The 17,506-nt window shown below is 40.0% G+C and overlaps 1 protein-coding gene across 1 annotated transcript in view; it reads left to right on the plus strand.

The window, feature by feature from the left end:
• SMC1B (structural maintenance of chromosomes 1B) overlaps window positions 1-16,394 on the plus strand; it is a 98,581-nt gene extending 82,187 nt beyond the window's left edge. The window contains exons 21-25 of the mRNA XM_075210347.1: window positions 3,895-4,049; window positions 6,221-6,372; window positions 11,574-11,643; window positions 13,350-13,460; window positions 14,723-16,394. Of these exons, the coding sequence (XP_075066448.1) occupies window positions 3,895-4,049; window positions 6,221-6,372; window positions 11,574-11,643; window positions 13,350-13,460; window positions 14,723-14,815 (581 nt within the window). The 3' untranslated portion in view covers window positions 14,816-16,394. The remainder of the gene's footprint in view (window positions 1-3,894; window positions 4,050-6,220; window positions 6,373-11,573; window positions 11,644-13,349; window positions 13,461-14,722) is intronic.
• The last annotated feature ends 1,112 nt before the right edge of the window (window positions 16,395-17,506 follow it).

Here is a 17,506-nt window from a genome sequence, read left to right on the forward strand (position 1 = left end):
GAGAGCAGTAGTTCCATTCTTCTTCAGACGCGTGGGTAAGAGGCATAAAGGAAAGAGGTTACATATTGGACCTCCTAAATAATTATTTTCAACTCCCCTTCCAGGTGACTGACCTTGCAAGGGCCAGCAATTCCCTGTTGTTGTCAGGAGCGATTGTTTCAGTCCTGAAGTAGCAGAAGTGTTTGGGTTACTACACAAACCTATTTCTTGTGCAGAAACTTAACTTGTTTTTCTGGGCCTTTCTGAATCTGAAGCCCCTAATCTTATTCTTGAAGGTGGACAATTTCTGGATGGAGTCCTTACCATCACTGATCAATGCATGAAGAGAGAGAAATTTCTCACCTCCATGAACATAAAGGATGCGGATCTCCACAACCCAATATAGGAAGAACATGACAGCCTTCTCAGGTTTGCGGGGAGAAATCCCATTACCAGTTCAGAGCAATACCCTTTAGTCTGGCTACAGAACCAATAGTATTTACCAAACTTATGGTGGTCATGGCAGCTTTCTTAAGGACAAAAAATGTGACAGTCATACCATACCTAAACAACCTTTTGATAAAGGTGAACTCTGCCCCTCTTCTCTTGAACCATTTGTGCTTGACAGAGGAAACGCACAGCTGGGTTGATAAACTTTCAAAAGTTCAGTCTTGTCCCAGTCCAGCGCCTGATTTTTCTGGGTCTCCTATTTAGCACCAGGAAATATTGTTTTTACTAGTGGAGAGGATTCTGTCCATTCAAAAACAAGTAAAAACTTTGTTTTCCCTCAGGCAAGTTTCCATCCTGCATTGCATGAAGCTGATGGGGAGAATGGTAGCTTGCTTCGAAGTGTTGCAGTTTGCTGGCATCCACTCCCGGACATTCCAGATCAAGATTCTAGCCAGGTAATTGAGGTCCATTCCTCAGATGCAGCACAGTTTTCCAGACTGTCCCCACAGACCAGTCAGTCCCTTCTGTGGTGACTGAGGAAGAAGAATCTTACCCACGACCACCCCTTCACTGTATGGGACTGCACCATCATAACTATGGATTGCAGCCTGCAGGAATGGGAAGCTTTGGCGCTGGACCTTCACCTTCAGAGGCTTTGGTTTCGAGAGGAAGCATGGCTACCCATATACTGGTAAGCGCAGTACTAAACACTCTGTTGCAGGCTCAGTCCCTCTTGAGGAAAAGACCCATATGACGGCTGTGGCGTATATAAACCACCAAGGGGGGACCAGAAGTCCTGTAGTGATGAATAAGGCTGTCAAGATCATGCGCTGGGCAGAACATCATGTCCCAGTGATCTTGGTGGTCTTTTCCTCAGGGGATTTACAATTGGGAGAGCCACTTGAGTCTGCATGCCACTAATTCGGGGAGTGGTCACTCCATCCAGAGTTTTTCAACCAGATTGTGGAGTGGTGGGGTCAGCTGGAGGTCGACATGATGGCCTCACTGCTGAATCACAAGGTAGCTTGATACTGTGCAATAACCAGCGATCCACAAGAATTCCTAGTGGATGCAATGATAGTCCCCTGGCAGTGACATCTAGTGTATCTTTCCCCTACAATTTCCATGCTGGTAGCACCAGATTGGGGCTGTAAAGATCATAATAATCTAAGCATGGGATCAGAACCACTGTGGAGACTACCACTCAGAGAAGATCTTTTAAGCCAGGGCCCATTTTACCACTAGCATTTGGCATGGCTGTCTTTGACAGCATGGCGGTTGAGGCCATAATTCTTTGTGCTAAGGGTCTATTTGAGAATGTCCTCCAGACCATGTACAGGGCCAGGACACTGGCCTCTTCTAAAAATTATCACAGAGTGTGGAAAACTTATATAGTCTGGTGTGAACGTAAAGGTGTTCCCACTTCTTTCTTTTGATTGGCCAGCTTCTTGTCCTTACACAATGGTCTGGACAGCAGATTGAGATTAACCTTAGTCAGAGTCCATGTGTCGTGTTATCCATCTTCTTCCAGAGAAAACTGGAAGGTCCAGACCTTTCTTCAGAAGGTTCTTGATGAACAACCGCCTTTTGTTTCACCAGTAACACTGTGGGGTCTGAACTTGGTACTTTTGGCAATGCACAAGCCGCCTTTCGAGCCTCTGGAATTTATTGACCTCAAGTTCCTTACCTGGAAGGTGTCCTTTATGCAAGGCAACACGTAAGCGAGGTAAGTGCCTGAATTGGCTGCCCTGCCTTGCAGGTCACCATTTCTTGTCTTTTACAATAATAGGGCTGTTCTGCGCACCAAGGCTTCTTTCCAGCCCAAGTGATATCAAAACTTAATCTCAACGAAGATATTGTTAACCCTGAGTTAGGCCAAGACTTGGCATCCAGGGTGGAAGAAACACTCCACCTGTTAGATGTGGTTAGGGCCTTGACGATTTATGTGAACCAGTTGTCCACTTTGTGTAGAACAGATTGCCTCCTTGTTCTGTACGACCCACCCAAGAGAGGATGGCTGGCAACGAAACAGACAGTTGCAAATGTGGATTAAGGCTATCATCTACCAGGCTTATATCTCAGAGGGAACTCCAGTTCCGGAAGATACTGCTCTACCAGATCGGTGAGCATCTCCTGGGCAGTGCGGCTTAGAGCCTCAGCATTTGTGATGGGCAATAACCCTGGTCCTTCGTCCACACCTCTACTAGATTCTACAGCTTCAATGTCTTTGTTTCAAAAGATGCCAGTTTTGAAGCTGAAAACTTGCGCACATCAGCAGTGTCTGAGCGTAACCTCCCCTGGGGGCAGATTTGGAATGTCCCCATGGTAAGCTGTGTTCCCCAAATGGAATGGATTGAATGAAGAAAGAGGATATTTGTACTCACCATAAAATCCATTTCTCTGAATCCGTTTGTGGTACATTTCACTCCCACCCCTTTATCTTCGTTCTGTTTTTCGGTCGAGTGTGGTTCTTGTTTTTTTTTTTTTTTCTTTCAGTCCTATCCTAGGGCTTTGTTAGTTAAACAACTGAAGGCTCTCTGTACAGTGGGCATAGAGGGGGAGGAGCAGGCCAGACAAGTCTTTAGATGTAAATAGTGCCTTACTTCCCGCACAGCACCCTCTATACACCCATGGTAAGTAGTGTCCCCAAAACGGATCTAGAGAAATGTACAAAAATCATCTCTTTTGAACATAAACATTAAGAAAAATAATGTGTCACTCTTGGGTTATTGAACAATGGGGAGATTGAGTGCTATGTACAGTAATCTTTTGGCCAGACATCAAGCAAATGTTTTTTATTTCCTTTATGATACTGGATTGGTACTTTTAGAATAGATCTGAATGTTACTTCTGTCACCTTTAAACCTGTGCTGCAAACCAAATTTTCTTTTGCTCTTGTATTCCTACTATCCATTTCATATTAGGTTGTTGGGTTAAGGACGGAGTTTGTTGTATGCATCATTAATAAAGTAAAAGTGGGACAAGCTCCTATTACCAGCATTCTTGAATGATTAGTGTGAATATACTGAGGACATTTGTATATAGTAATAATCCCTCTAACTGAACAACTGTCGTAACATTTGCAGTTGTTTTACTCTTGTATTCTGTGTAATTACAGAAGCATTGACTATACCATGGGCTGCTTACCCAGACCTAAGTATGAATGGTTGTGCCTGTTTCCAATCTCTTTCTAATAGAAATCATCTTGAAAATACGAGAATCTAACTACTTCCAGAATGCTGTATTTGGGTGATGTTAACATTAGTCAAATATTTAACATTATTGCTACAGCATCTTGCCAAATCTCCTTGGCAATAATTTGTCATATAAATGGATCCTGAAATGTGTTGAGAGACATACCTGTAAATTAAAATGTCATGCTGTACAATGAAGCTCAGTCACTATGTGGAATTCACACACTTCCGCTCTGTAATGTTACAGTCCGTTTATTTATTTTTCTCATAGCTTTTGAGGCCAGCAGAAGGAAAGCCGGTCTGTGTAGGAAAGAATTTGAGCAGGTGAAACAGAAGAGATATGAGCTTTTTAGCCAGTGTTTTGAGCATGTTTCTGTAGCTATCGATGAGATCTACAAGAAGCTCTGCAGAAATGCCAGCGCTCAGGTTTGAATGATTTCAGTTACTGAGTTAATTAATCTTAAATTACTAAATGGCGAAAGTTCATGTAAAGAATATGCAAAATCTAGCCTTATTCCTCCACACAGACGTATAAATCCATGTAGCCAATAAAGGCTTTTATTTCCACACTAAACCATTGAATACCATTTTAAATGTATAAGGTTATAATAATATGACCACCCTGATGATGTGCTGGAGCTGTCAGTGGTGGCCGTACAAGAATGTTGTAAAACTAGAACTATATACTAAGGGACACGGTTCACTATTTGACAGCAATGTTGGTATGAATTTCTCTACATACAGAAAATAGGAACAGAGCCTGAGAATTACATGCAGCATAAAGGGAGTAACATTCACATGGAGTTTGAATATGCAGTTGTACCAGCGCTATTTCACTGATTAGAATAATAAAAATAATGCAGAGTGCTGGGACTTGTAGTTCCACCAGAGCTGGTCTGTGTTGTATATGGAACTATAAGTCCCTCCCCTGTCCATATGCCCAACGCCATCACTTTGCAGCCTATAGAGAGTAAGACTTAGTTTTCACAAATGTACAGGGGGGGTGCATACATCTGTATATATGTTTTTTGCATATTGTTACCTTGCCTCTCCCTATGCCTAGAGAGGTGGAACGGCAACCATAAGCCGTGTACAACAATGCCATATTCACGTAATTGTGACATAAGTAGATGTGTATGCATCCTCAGATCTCTTGTGGGTGCTGGAGGGCTCGTACAACGATGCACAATGATGATATCTAGCCTATTCTACTTGACTCATTGTCCACTCCATCTGATAGTACTTAGCTGGCGTCTCACCTATATTATATCATGTCATGGCTCTGTAGTCGGATCACTTAACTGACATCAAGTTTAACTACTGCAGCAGGAAAGATTCACATTTGTTTTTTAAAGAGAAAAAAACCAACAGACGCAGTACGTTTGGGGCTCAACCACCTCTAAATGTGCCCCACATGGTATATACAGCTAGGGGTAAAGGAGTGAGATGATTGAAGAAGTACAATGACGTTCAGGAGGGGAGTATTTTACAGAATTAGTTTGGCTCTAGAGCAAAGGGTTATAGTTTCACACTAGTGAGGGTAACAATACAAAATATTATGTTAGAAAGAGTAGTAGTGTTTTGGATAAGATAAATTGTAAGGGAATTTAAATATTCTTGAAATAACCAAAGCTCTGTCCTGAGACTATTACCTCTTTGTCTGTATTACCTTGTTTTATTACTGTGTTTGTTAAGAACTGAAAAGTGCTACGGAATACGCTGGCGCTATATAAATACATTTTAATAGATGTTGCTAGTATTGGATTATTTATTTGTTTAATTTATAGAATGTGTAAAGATAAATAGAGTACTTGAGTACATTTTCTAATGTTGGGTATACTATAATACACAAGTGGTATTGATGTGCATAAACTGCAGGGTTTATGCTGATTTGGCCGTACGTCTGTTTGCTTACCGTAAAATACGCAAATTTGTACTGCGCATGCCCAAATAAAAATGGCATATACCTGCAACCATGTGCTGACCTTAAACTTACGCTCGGAAAGGTGGGACAAAGGGGTGTGCAGACGCAGACCGAGTAGAGCATGTTTGCATAATTGTGAACTGAAGCAGACCTGCACGGAGACACACATTTGCCAGTCAGTAGCCGTATCACTTGCGGGTGCCCGGCTGTGGATTCTCCTCTGAAGCTGATAGTGCATTACTCATGCCTTTATTATATGATTTTGTAGGCGTGTTTTTTTACTACTTTCATTTGTAACAAATGTTAAAAAAAACTTTTCTTGTTCTTATGGCCTGGTTGGATGTGAATCTGGGTGAGCCTGACGTAAACCTGGCACATATGCTACTGCTGCAGAGCTGGATGCATTTTTAAAGCGTACACCTCAGCATATTTACGTGCTGCTTTTTAGAACTTATCTTTTGGACACATATGCGCCTAACTCAGCATCATTCCCTGTATATACATGTAAATAATACCTGTTTAAACAGGGTTTTGATGTAATTGTGTATAATCGTTGTCTTCTGATACAGAATGTATGATAATTAAGTACTCTCATTTTATGTAGCTCTGTGCTATTTGTAAGGGGCATAACAGATACTAGTACACCACGATTATTAAAACTCAATTTTTTTAGGCCTTTCTTAGTCCTGAAAATACAGAAGAACCTTATCTTGATGGAATTGGTTACAACTGCGTAGCTCCAGGAAAGCGTTTCATGCCCATGGACAACTTGTCGGGGGGAGAGAAGTCTGTGGCTGCGCTGGCCCTGGTGTTTGCTATTCACAGGTGAGATTAATACCAACAGGGTTAGTTACGTATCAGAAATATACAGACCTGCAGATCATTATATATGCAGAAATTGTCACTGTGTGCATACATAGATGCACGCCCCCCATTCTCAGTGTCGGGATTCCTGTCCATGATTAGACTACACATGTCAGCAAAAGGCAAATCATTACTTCAGTCCTGCCTACTATCACTTATGGTCTCTCCAGTTAAGTACAACTTTGGGGGGTATTCAGTTGACCGCAAGTTGGGTTTTTTTCCCCCCAGCGTTGCAAAAAAAAAAAAAATCGCCCGCGTTTTTTAACTGCTATAGCGACCGTTTTTAGTTAACGCAGCGTGAAAACTCCTGTAATTCAATTGAAAAAGAGGGAACGCTGCCCCCGCATGTTAATCATTGTGTTTGCAAGTTTTTAGGGGAGTAAAGGGGAGTTTAAATGCGGTCATGTATAACACAAATAAAAGGATTTGCATATATTTTCATACATTAGATTGCATTACACATAATATCTACATTAAAGTACTTTATCATATTTTTTTATTTAACTATTTTGTACTATAGAATCATCTATACCATGTCAAAACACATTAGTACATACATATTTGTACAAAAACATACATAAATATATTTAATTAGTGATTTTTTTTTTATTATTATTTTTTTTTATGTTTTTTTTTCTTTTCTTCCTTATTTTTTCGTAAGAAAATCAACTTTTACCTGTTAGGCATTACTGATAAACATAGTTAAACTTTTTTTTTTCATTATTACATGATTTCAAATACTTTTCTTAGGTTTTTTATTTTTATCACACCCCTAAGAGGTGCGAGATAAAACAGCATATTGGCCTGTTTAACGCACCGCGTTAAAAAACAATTCAATAGCTTTTAACGCGGCTGCCTCTCGCACACCCTATACTTTCAATAGACCTTCCACTGGAGCGCGAGAGGACCGTTTCATAAAAAAAACGTAGCGTTAAAAATTTGTACATTTTACCCGGGCCCTCGCGTGCTAATTTTAAATTTATTTTTATTTTTATTTTTTTTGTATTTGGTGTTTTATTTTTATTATTTTAAATGTCTTTTTTTCTGCGGGGGGGGGGTCCGTTGTTGGTGGGGGGAGCTGTAACGGAAAAAAAAAGAATCATACTCACGTGATCGGCGCCGCGTCCCTCCTTCCTCTCTTCTCCATTCACACTCACTGCCGGGCGTGATGTCATCAAGTCACGCCCGGCAGTCAGTGAGATGCGCCAGACAAGACTAGAAGATAGAAGAGAAGACAGAAGAAAAGAAAGAAGCTAACAAAAGGTTAGTAAAGAAACGGAGAGGCAAGGGGAGGGAAACAGAATGGGACAGTGCTATGAAGAAGAGGGAGTAAAAATACAGGGGAGAGAGGCTGAGAGTAAAAAAAAAAAAGGGGAGAGAAGCACTAATTAAAAAAAAAAGGGGGAAAGGCACAGAGTGAAAAAGAAGGGGGGAACGCAGCATGGAGGGCGCAGTGAGCATAAGGGGGCACAGTGTAGTTGTGTATGAAGGGGCACAGTATTGTGTGTGTGATGGCACAGGGGGCTTCTTGCAATGTTGTGTGTGTGATGTAGGTGGTGGCTAATTAATGGGCGCTATTATGTTTGTAGGGTGATGGTGAGGCAATTTAATAGTGGGGACTATTAATTTAAGATGGGGTGGTTTGGGGGCTATTGAATATGGGGGTGAGTTTAGGGAGAATGAGGTCTATTTACTATGAGTTATTTAATGGCAGTGATAATTGCGGGAAATAGGTATTGCTGTTTGCAGGAAGGGAATAGGTTTATTTATTAAATGTGAATACTATTATTTTAATGTTGGGGCTGGAGGAAGGCCTAATTATTAATCGTGGGTGCTATTGATTTAACGCCGGGGCTGGCTGTAATTTTCTAAATGTAGCCATTTTTTTTTCAAAATAGGTCCTTCAACATTCCAGGGTCCAGACAAGCCGCAACTACAGAAAGCCACAGGTGGAGAAAGTGAGAAGAACAGGTAGGAGAGAGCAGCACAGTGTGTGAAATTTTATGATTCTAGTAGGGACAATACCAATTTTTGGTGAGTGTTGTGCCCAATGTAAGGTGCAGGCCAAGACTGAACTCTCTGTGTACACACTGCATTGTTTCTATACTACACTGTGGTGCTAGATGTCCTGAAAGTCAGGAGTGCTTGGACATATGTGACGCTCGGGCGAATTGAGAGCCTAGTGATTTTGATGTTAGCCACGCCCCAATGGCGCATTTGCCACGCCCCCAAATGCATGACCACACCTAATAAAAAAATATTTTTGCTTGCACAACTATAAGGGGGGCCCCATGAATTTGTTGTACCGGGGCCCTGAATTCCTCTTGGCAGCCCTGATTTTGTGCCACAAAATTAAATATTGTTTTTGCATTTGGTTGCGGTTTGAGACTAGCCAGTGTCCAGTAACGCACGGCTCCATCCGCCTGGCTCCTTGAATCAGAAGGATAAACATGTTGCAACCCCACAGTCCCCACCATCTTACCCATAAAAGAGATAAAAATAGGTGCACAATGTCAGCAAAGAAAAGACAGTTGTGTTACGTGTTTGCAATGTGTGTTTTAATGTTTGCATATAGCGCTCACAATTGCAGCATCAACTTGTCAGGTTTGTTATATCTTAAAGTGGATTTTTGATCCCGGATCAACTTTTTAAACTAGTAATGCATCCTGCTATCGATTTCTGTAAAAGATTACGTTATTTTTTGTTATTTGACTCAAGTATGTCAAGATGGAGGAAACTGCAGGAATGCTAAATATTACCTATGGGTGATGTCCAGGGCCAATCTTGTCGTTTCTTGTTCAATTTGGGTTAATCACATTCATGCTTCCAATTATACCCCAGATACAGAAATGACATTCTTCTCCAGGACAAAATATTCCAGTGACATTTGGGGGTATATTTACTAAACTGCGGGTTTGAAAAAATGGAGATGTTGTCTATGGCAACAGATCCAATTCTAGCTTTCATTTTGTAGAATGCACTAAATAAATGAAAGCTAGAATCTGATTGGTTGCCATAGGCAACATCTCCACCGCCGTTTAGTAAATCTAGCCCTTAGAGAGGTGCTCTCATTATAGCAAGTGTGAGCAGAGCTTTGTGAATCATGCAAGAATCCTAGAATCTCCCACATCTTCTGAGATGTCGGTGATTGGGTTCTGGTCGTTACTTTCAATGGGACGCCTTTTGCACCATCCAAATACTTTTTATGTGGAACAGCACATTAATGTGCATGCAAACCCTAATTTATTAAAATATTACAATGTGGAAATGTGACACACGAAATTTACACAGTGCTGATGCACATTAATGACTTGTGTAAGACATGTACACAGCCCCAATGAGCAGTATATTAGGCTGGGGTGTTACCAATTTCTCAGAAACACCGGGCCCAGACTCGCAGGTAAATATAATTTATTCATAGTTGCATCTATTACATGTGCACAGCATAATAGAGTGAGAAGTAGTGCAAGGAAGATAGGTGATATCTGCAAGTAGTTTACTGTTTGTAGCTAGATTTTTTTGGAGGGTTATTAGGCTTTCTAATCAGGTTTGTTTATGATAAATCACACAAAAGAAAAACAGTAGGAGACAAAGTTAGTTTCTACATGCTGGTGATAGCTGTATAGCAAGGTTTGTTTTTTTATGTGCTAGTAAATATTGAATATGCTCCACCTTCACTTTCTGATACGATAGTTTACCATATTTTGCACCAAAATTCAGATTGTAGCATAGCACCTATGTCTGTTTCTCAAAAGCTTGAAGGAGATAATGACTAATACCACTTTCACACTGCTGCCCTGACAATATCCCTGGTTTATGAACCCGGGATATTGCATGGTGACCAGTGCAGGACACCCCGGCAAATTACCGGGTAGACCGTGTCCACACTGAACACAGGTCTGCCCGTGTCTCCCTGGCAACTCCCTGGAGCTTTGATTGGCTCATTTTGTGATGATTTTTTTTTTGATTTTTTTTTTAAACTTTACTTAGGTTTCAGTCTCACCGATCAGACTGACATCTACTCGGGTCGGACCCGGGAATAACCCTCCAAAAGACCCGGGTCCTCTTTTTTTCATCAGGGCCTAACAGAGCTGGCTTTGACAGCAGGGCTCTGGAAGTTATGATCCAGCATTATCTCACTAATAAACAATACGTTTAATCGAAAGAGACACCTATCTATAATAATATATCAACAGGCAATTCAAACAAGTGTTACACGCTATAACAAACACATCTGACAATAAAGCAGGAAGGAGCTGGGGGCCGCAGGTGGAGGTTCAGAGGGTTGCATGCGGACCTACTGCCCTTAACGGTCCTGCAGGATGTTGAGCCTCTTTGTTCTATTCACCTGGATAGCCTTCTCCTAGCTATTGTTTTGGCTAGGCCGGTTTCTGAGCTGGCAGCTCTATCCTAAACAAGTCTCCTTACCTGGTTTTCCATGAAGACTAAGATGATTTTGTGTGTTCAAATAAGCAAGAAACTAGTGGTACTGTCCTTGTGACCTCACCATAGCAAGCTGTCAGTGCTTCGGAGATCTGCCAGTCCAGGGCTCAGGCTTTCCATAGCTGAGATACTGTTTTGTCCTTTATGAGGGTCATCAGATGGGATGCGGTGCCTCCGCTCAGCCACTCAATCAGGAAGAGCGAGGTAATGTAACATTCTGCGCTGGACCAGGGTGATTGGTCCTTGGGCAATACATTTGTGTCCCCCTATATCATCAGAAAAAAATGTAATGGGTAACTACAAAAATGCTGGTGAAGGTTACACCCAGCATAACTAGAGAAGAGGATTAATTGATTAAGTGGTAGTCCAAAAGTGGTAGAAGCAGGACTTTGATGTGGAGTAATTGCATCTGTCAATATGCACCGTTGAGTCACAGACCACAATCTGCCATATGGTTTGGTTGCAGCGGAACGTGTGGGGGGGGGGAGTGGGGGGTGCAGTTGTATATACACATGGCAGGCAAATAGACATATTTCTAACAAAATAAACACACTTGTGACTGCCCCTTAAATACTCATTCCTTTTTCTGATAAGTACAGGTCCATCAGTGTTGGTATCTATTCTAAAGTCTTTGTGAAATGTAGCAATAAAATGTATGGTATGTTGTATTTGTTGAATGCGTGTACAAGTAATCCTGGGTACATTACTTTCTGTTTCAGCTTTCGTCCTGCACCTTTCTTCATTTTAGATGAAGTAGATGCAGCTTTGGACAACAGCAACATTGGCAAAGTAAGTCACTGCCGAGAGCCAGTTCTCTTTTACCTCTGCAGCTACTGTACGGCCGACTTATTGTAAAACCTCACTATTGCACAAGGCAGGGGAAAGAAATCTGCTGTTTCCTCCATAAGGTCCTTGATATAAAAGCTGTAATTACCAATCGTAGTATAATGCTTCTTCATAATCCAACTTACATTGTCCTTTCCCACATCAACTATGCAGTAACAAGACAGGACAGGAGAAAGATTCACTTGGAGAAAGACTAGGAGGTAAACATATCACACTTTGTAAAAAATGAAAAGTGGAGTTGTTCCCCATAGTAACCAATCAGATCTTAGCTATCATTCATCTAGAATGTACTAGATAAGACTAGAATCAGATTGGTCGCTATGGACAACAACTCCACTTTTCCTTTTTCAAAGGCTTGATATATTTACCCCGAGATCTCCATTTATATGCTGATAGCGGACAGAGCTTTGTTATGCATGAATTTAAATCACAACCAGTATATAGTTAAATAACTAGTTGATTGTAAAGCGCTCTGGAATATGTTGGCTCTATATAAATAAATAAATGATGATGATGACTTCAACACAAACCATTGGCAGATACTGACTGAAAGACCTTACAGGTTTAATGCAGTTTAAATGTCAGTGAAATAATTTTTGACTTTGTTAATGTGGCTTCAAGAAGAACTACACAGTTTTTGGGGGGAATCAGAATCTTGAAAAACCAGTAAACAACTTTTTCATTTGTTCTTTGTTAAAAAAAAAAAAAAAAAAAATGTTACCAATCAACTGAAAGATATAGATAGTAGTGCCTACAATGCCTTATATTTTGGGAGAAGGCTCTTTCAAAAGCCTGGAGGCCACAATGTTAATTGTTATAGCAGTTGGCAGTAGCTCTCACTTCCTTGTTACATTGCCAATAACACATGTCACCTCCGGGCACAAATAGGTTGCAGTTATGTCTACTAGATGTCTACTTATTACCACAGTGCGGTAACTATCAAAATGCATCGCTGCAAAATTTACAGTGATACATAATAAAATACTGCTGTAATTTACTATTCCGGGGCTGCCTTGGGAGCCCTGGCTAATTCCTTCCTCCTCCACTAAGCCTTTTCCTTCTGTACCAGCGGTCTAATGCTGCCGGCAAGTGGAGAATGTCTTATGTGTATGGCGCTTTCATGGGGTGAGGGATCCACTGAAGCCAGAGAGGTTTCATCTGGATCCCATTGTAAATGACAAGTAACGCCATCCTGAAGTAGAATCAAGGCATTTACAGTCTCGTTGTTGTCATTGGATCCTCGTGTTTTGTTTACAATCATTTCATTTTTTCACTGTGAACTGAATCAATTCATCTGAATAGATTATTTCAGCCCAGATCAATTTTAGTGAAAAATAAAAGGTCTGTCCCCTCCACGTGTAGGGTATGGGTACAGTTTAACACAGCTTTTACCAGCTAAATGGAGGAATATTGTTTTTTATTCACATCTTTATGATGTAGTAATAAATGTATCATTAATGCACAAAAACACATGTTTTGAATGTTTCATTCTCTTTGCTGCATTTTCATCAATCTATTCAATCTGCTACATGGCTAAAAACACCCAAACGGACAAGAATATCCCACATGCAGCAGCAAATGATTCATTGTGTTTTATTTGTGTTGTGTTTGATCCGATCTGTCAGTAACACTGATACATCTGTATCCAGGTGACCAGTTACATCAGGGAACAAACAAGAGAGCAGTTCCAAATGGTGGTGATTTCTCTAAAAGAGGAGTTTTATTCTAGGGCAGATGCATTAATTGGAGTGTGCACAGAGGTAACGTAGACCTTAAGGCAATATTAAAGTGGAACTAAACCTAACAGATACTTATAACTTTTTACTGGATGCTGATATAATTCTCTGTAAGTCTACCTAAGAGCTTAGCAGTAAGCTATAGCATATATAGCAATAATATTGCAACTCCCCCAATATACATTGCACGTTTTTCACTTTTAAGAACATGCGTTCTGCTTCATTGGTGTTTTTTTTTTTTTAAATCCAGTATTTTTATTGAAATTTTTTAAGATATAAACATACTAAACAACAAAAAGAAAAGAAAAACAATCGCATACATATCGGAATTAGATGACGGAATTTACAAGATTACATTAAAGCATAATAATAATAAATGTGCTATATTCATTCAGGATCATACATCATAAATGCTTATACATAAGTATGTTAAACATGCAGGGTTTATTACATGGACTCAGATACTTATTATAAGAACTGCGGTAGCCATACATTTAAGTAGATAGAGCATCTGTACTAGATGACATAGGATAGAATGGAGACTCTAACCATCTGTACCATATATTCTCAAATTCCTTCAGAGCCTGTCTGCTAGTATAAACAAATCTCTCGTGCCTTATGGTGGTATTGACCAGTGCCTTACAATTTTTAACCGTGGGACTCGTCGGGGCCAACCACAGCCTCGCTATACAGACCTTAGCCAACATCAATAACTGTGAAATGTACATTTTTGTCAGTTTATTAACTTTCCCCTTCATTGCTTCATTGGTGTTTAGTGTAGAGTTGTTATATAGAGTTTGTATTAGATAATATGGACAGTGCATTTTAGTGCATGTTTCACGTTTACTTTCCCTCATGTAGCCTGGGAGACATACTCTCCTACCAACAGTAAAGAGTTAAACGGATTTGTCTCCTCCCACGCTGTAGACTCAGTATTTATTTTACTGACAGTTACAGGAGGACGGACAGGCCCCACGGGACCTCGATTTTCAGCGATTAATTTTATATCCTTTTAGTAACAGATCTCTATCATATATATGCTCATTGTATGGATTATAACAAAGCAGCAAATCATATGGCCCCATAAGAATTTTTAAACAGCAATTGTATTTCTTCTTCAAATAATTCTAGTCTGGTTCATGACAACAACCATCTCAAAAGAGCTGCCGTTATTAAGGGTGCGACCACCTATTAGACCACTGTCGGCTATGTTTGTGCTTCTTGGAAGATTACAGTTATTCTCTAGAATATGTTTTCTACCCACTGTTTTTTGTTGTTGTTTGTAGCAAGGTGAATTATCCAGCCAAGTGCTGACACTGGATCTAACTGTGTATGTGGATGAGGAGGAGGAAGAATCTGAAAGTGATAGAAAAAAATAAGATGAGAAATGCTCTGTTATAACTATCACCAGTTTGTATTGTACTGAACAGCAGAAATGTATCCTACGTTATATATTTTGTTTGTTAGTTTTGATATACATAGTATTTTGAGTATAGATTTGTGTTTGTTGCTGCACTTAGCTTAAATTAAGGCCGGATTAGGCCTAGTGACACCTTATATACATATGGTGCCAGTTCTGTTATAAATACATAACTATACAAAAGATGGAGAAGATATATAGATGGTGCCATTCCTGCTCCCTCCAAATACCGTACTAAACAGAAGAGCGCAAACATTGTGTCACAAATCTTCCAAATTTATTGAGGATTTACAAAAGCATCACAATCATACATTATGCACCAACCTCTCGCTCTGGAGATACAGTATCAACAACTGGATACAATTGTAAATAAAGACTATCCAAATGATCTATGTGATAAGTTTTACCCTGAATAGTCAAGTTGTGTGTTTATGAGAGAGGTCCCACAGCAAAGCTAAATCAACGTTCATAAAGGTGGAACAAGGTGTACTGTCAGCTGCTCTCTTACTCGTGGAACACATAAATGTTTTATATAGGGGTCATTTATGATTGTATCCAATGTTTGATAATGCGTGTCTCTAGATTGCATATAGTGAGAGGTTTATGCCATAATTTGGACATTTTATGAACGGTGCTATTTTAAAGTCTATTTCAATCCATTTTAAAATATCTTGATTCACACAATATAGTGGTTTACTTGTTGAGGATTGGTAACGTGCCATATATAATGATTTTCTTTCTTTTGTGTAGTTGTATGTTAAAAAAACATGTTATAATTTGTTATTAAACTGTTATTTTTTTTTTCTATCACTTTACCAATATGGACCAGATTTATTTTTAGATATATGTTGGTTGGTCTATGTCCCGACGACTATATTGGATCGTCCAACATGACCCTATGGCACTGGGTATAAAACGCTCAGTATCTCATCTCCCCTCAAATGTTTTTATTGAAATAACCTGGGATGAATTTCACGTATGCTTAAAACCTCTCTTCCAATCAGTTAATGTGTCCCAGGTCACTCCAATAGAAATAGAAGTGGGAAGTTCAGCAGCAGAGTATTCTGTGCGGGGTGGATAAGGTCATGTTGGTGGATCTGATGTTCACAGTTTAGGAATGTTACACTTTCAGCGCATGTTTTGTGTTAGAAAATGAGGGACTTGCGCTGACCACATAATGCTAGTTATCACACCCACTGACCATAGCCTGTCCCTTTGTGTTCTGCTCATGGAGCCGAGCTCTAGTACTGGGCATACACAGATGATTGCTTCGGTACGTGAGGTACCATAGGAGGTCCAGGATTCACATGAGCTCCCTTTTCATCGAGTCGGCCGGGTGGAATGTCCAGAAAAAATGTTTTGCAATTTGCAAATCAATCTATTGTGCCAAACAACAGCCTTGTATGGCACAATCAGATTTAGTTGCTCTTGTCTGGTCTGTGATATAATATTTGTTTACTATAAAATGTTATTTTCTTTGCATATATTGTACTATGTAATTTATTTTTGTTTTGAGCATAAAGAGCATTAAAAGGAAATATTTGTCTATGTCTTTAAAAAAAAAGAAAAACACAAAAAGTGGCAGAAGGTAGGTGGGATCATTATATGTTTTGCCTCCATAAACATTAGTAAAGTACAAATATTGGGTGTAAAGTAGTTCCAGTGATTGAAGGATAAACCATACTGTTTAGAAAACCATATACTCATTAATATTGCATTGGTTGGAGACATGCTTCTGGATACCTCCTACAATTACACAGTGTATTCATATTGCTTTGACAAAACAGGAGCTACGCTCACCCAAATGGTCCAAGCACATGGACAGCGAGTTTAACCAATGATTGACGGGTTATGGATGGAACAAAAGTACATGGTCATCTCCTAAATATCCGTGTACAGATTATCCAGTTAACAGAAAAGTCAGTTAACTGTACTACAGTTTCATTCACGGGCACAGCAATGAGGTTGGCACACACACACATTTACACCCGTATACGAGCACTTATGTTAATCTGGGCCAGAATGGGAAGCTGGAATCTAACATGTCATTTGGATCTCTCCCTGCATCATCATGTGCTGAAATTATTTCCATTGACCTGGTTACATCTCACTTCTCTGGAACCATACATCGTTACTGCGGATTATTCATACAAGCAGTTTTAGCCCTTTTATTTAAATTTCTTTATATACAGCCATTAAATGAGTTGCCTTCCGGATAGAGAGACACTAGTATAGCGATGTTGAAATGCTACAGGCTAGGAATAAAACATACTTGCACTAGTTAGTACAAACTGCTGATGTCACGCAGATGATGTGGTGAAGATGGAGGGAGAGACATCCTATTCACCTATGTAAAGGGACTTTTAATAGAGATGAGGAAATAAAAACCAAACAAACCACAAATTGGACAACGGGTCTGGGACTGCGGTAGTTGAACAATGGAACCCAAATTAATTAACTTACACCCATCAAGTAGGGCCTTATTGCTTTACAATATGACCCTGTGAGGAAGGTAATGCAGGTTGGAGAATACAACCTCAGGGCTTGTAGTCACAGGCTATGGACCCTGCACATCAGGATAGTGATCAATGCTTGGTCTATACCAAGTGCATGCTGAACAGAGCCTGAACACAACTTCTCGCATTTCAAG

Source organism: Mixophyes fleayi, chromosome 4 (assembly GCF_038048845.1).
Source record: "Mixophyes fleayi isolate aMixFle1 chromosome 4, aMixFle1.hap1, whole genome shotgun sequence".
In the NCBI taxonomy this organism is placed as follows: Eukaryota; Metazoa; Chordata; class Amphibia; order Anura; family Limnodynastidae; genus Mixophyes; species Mixophyes fleayi.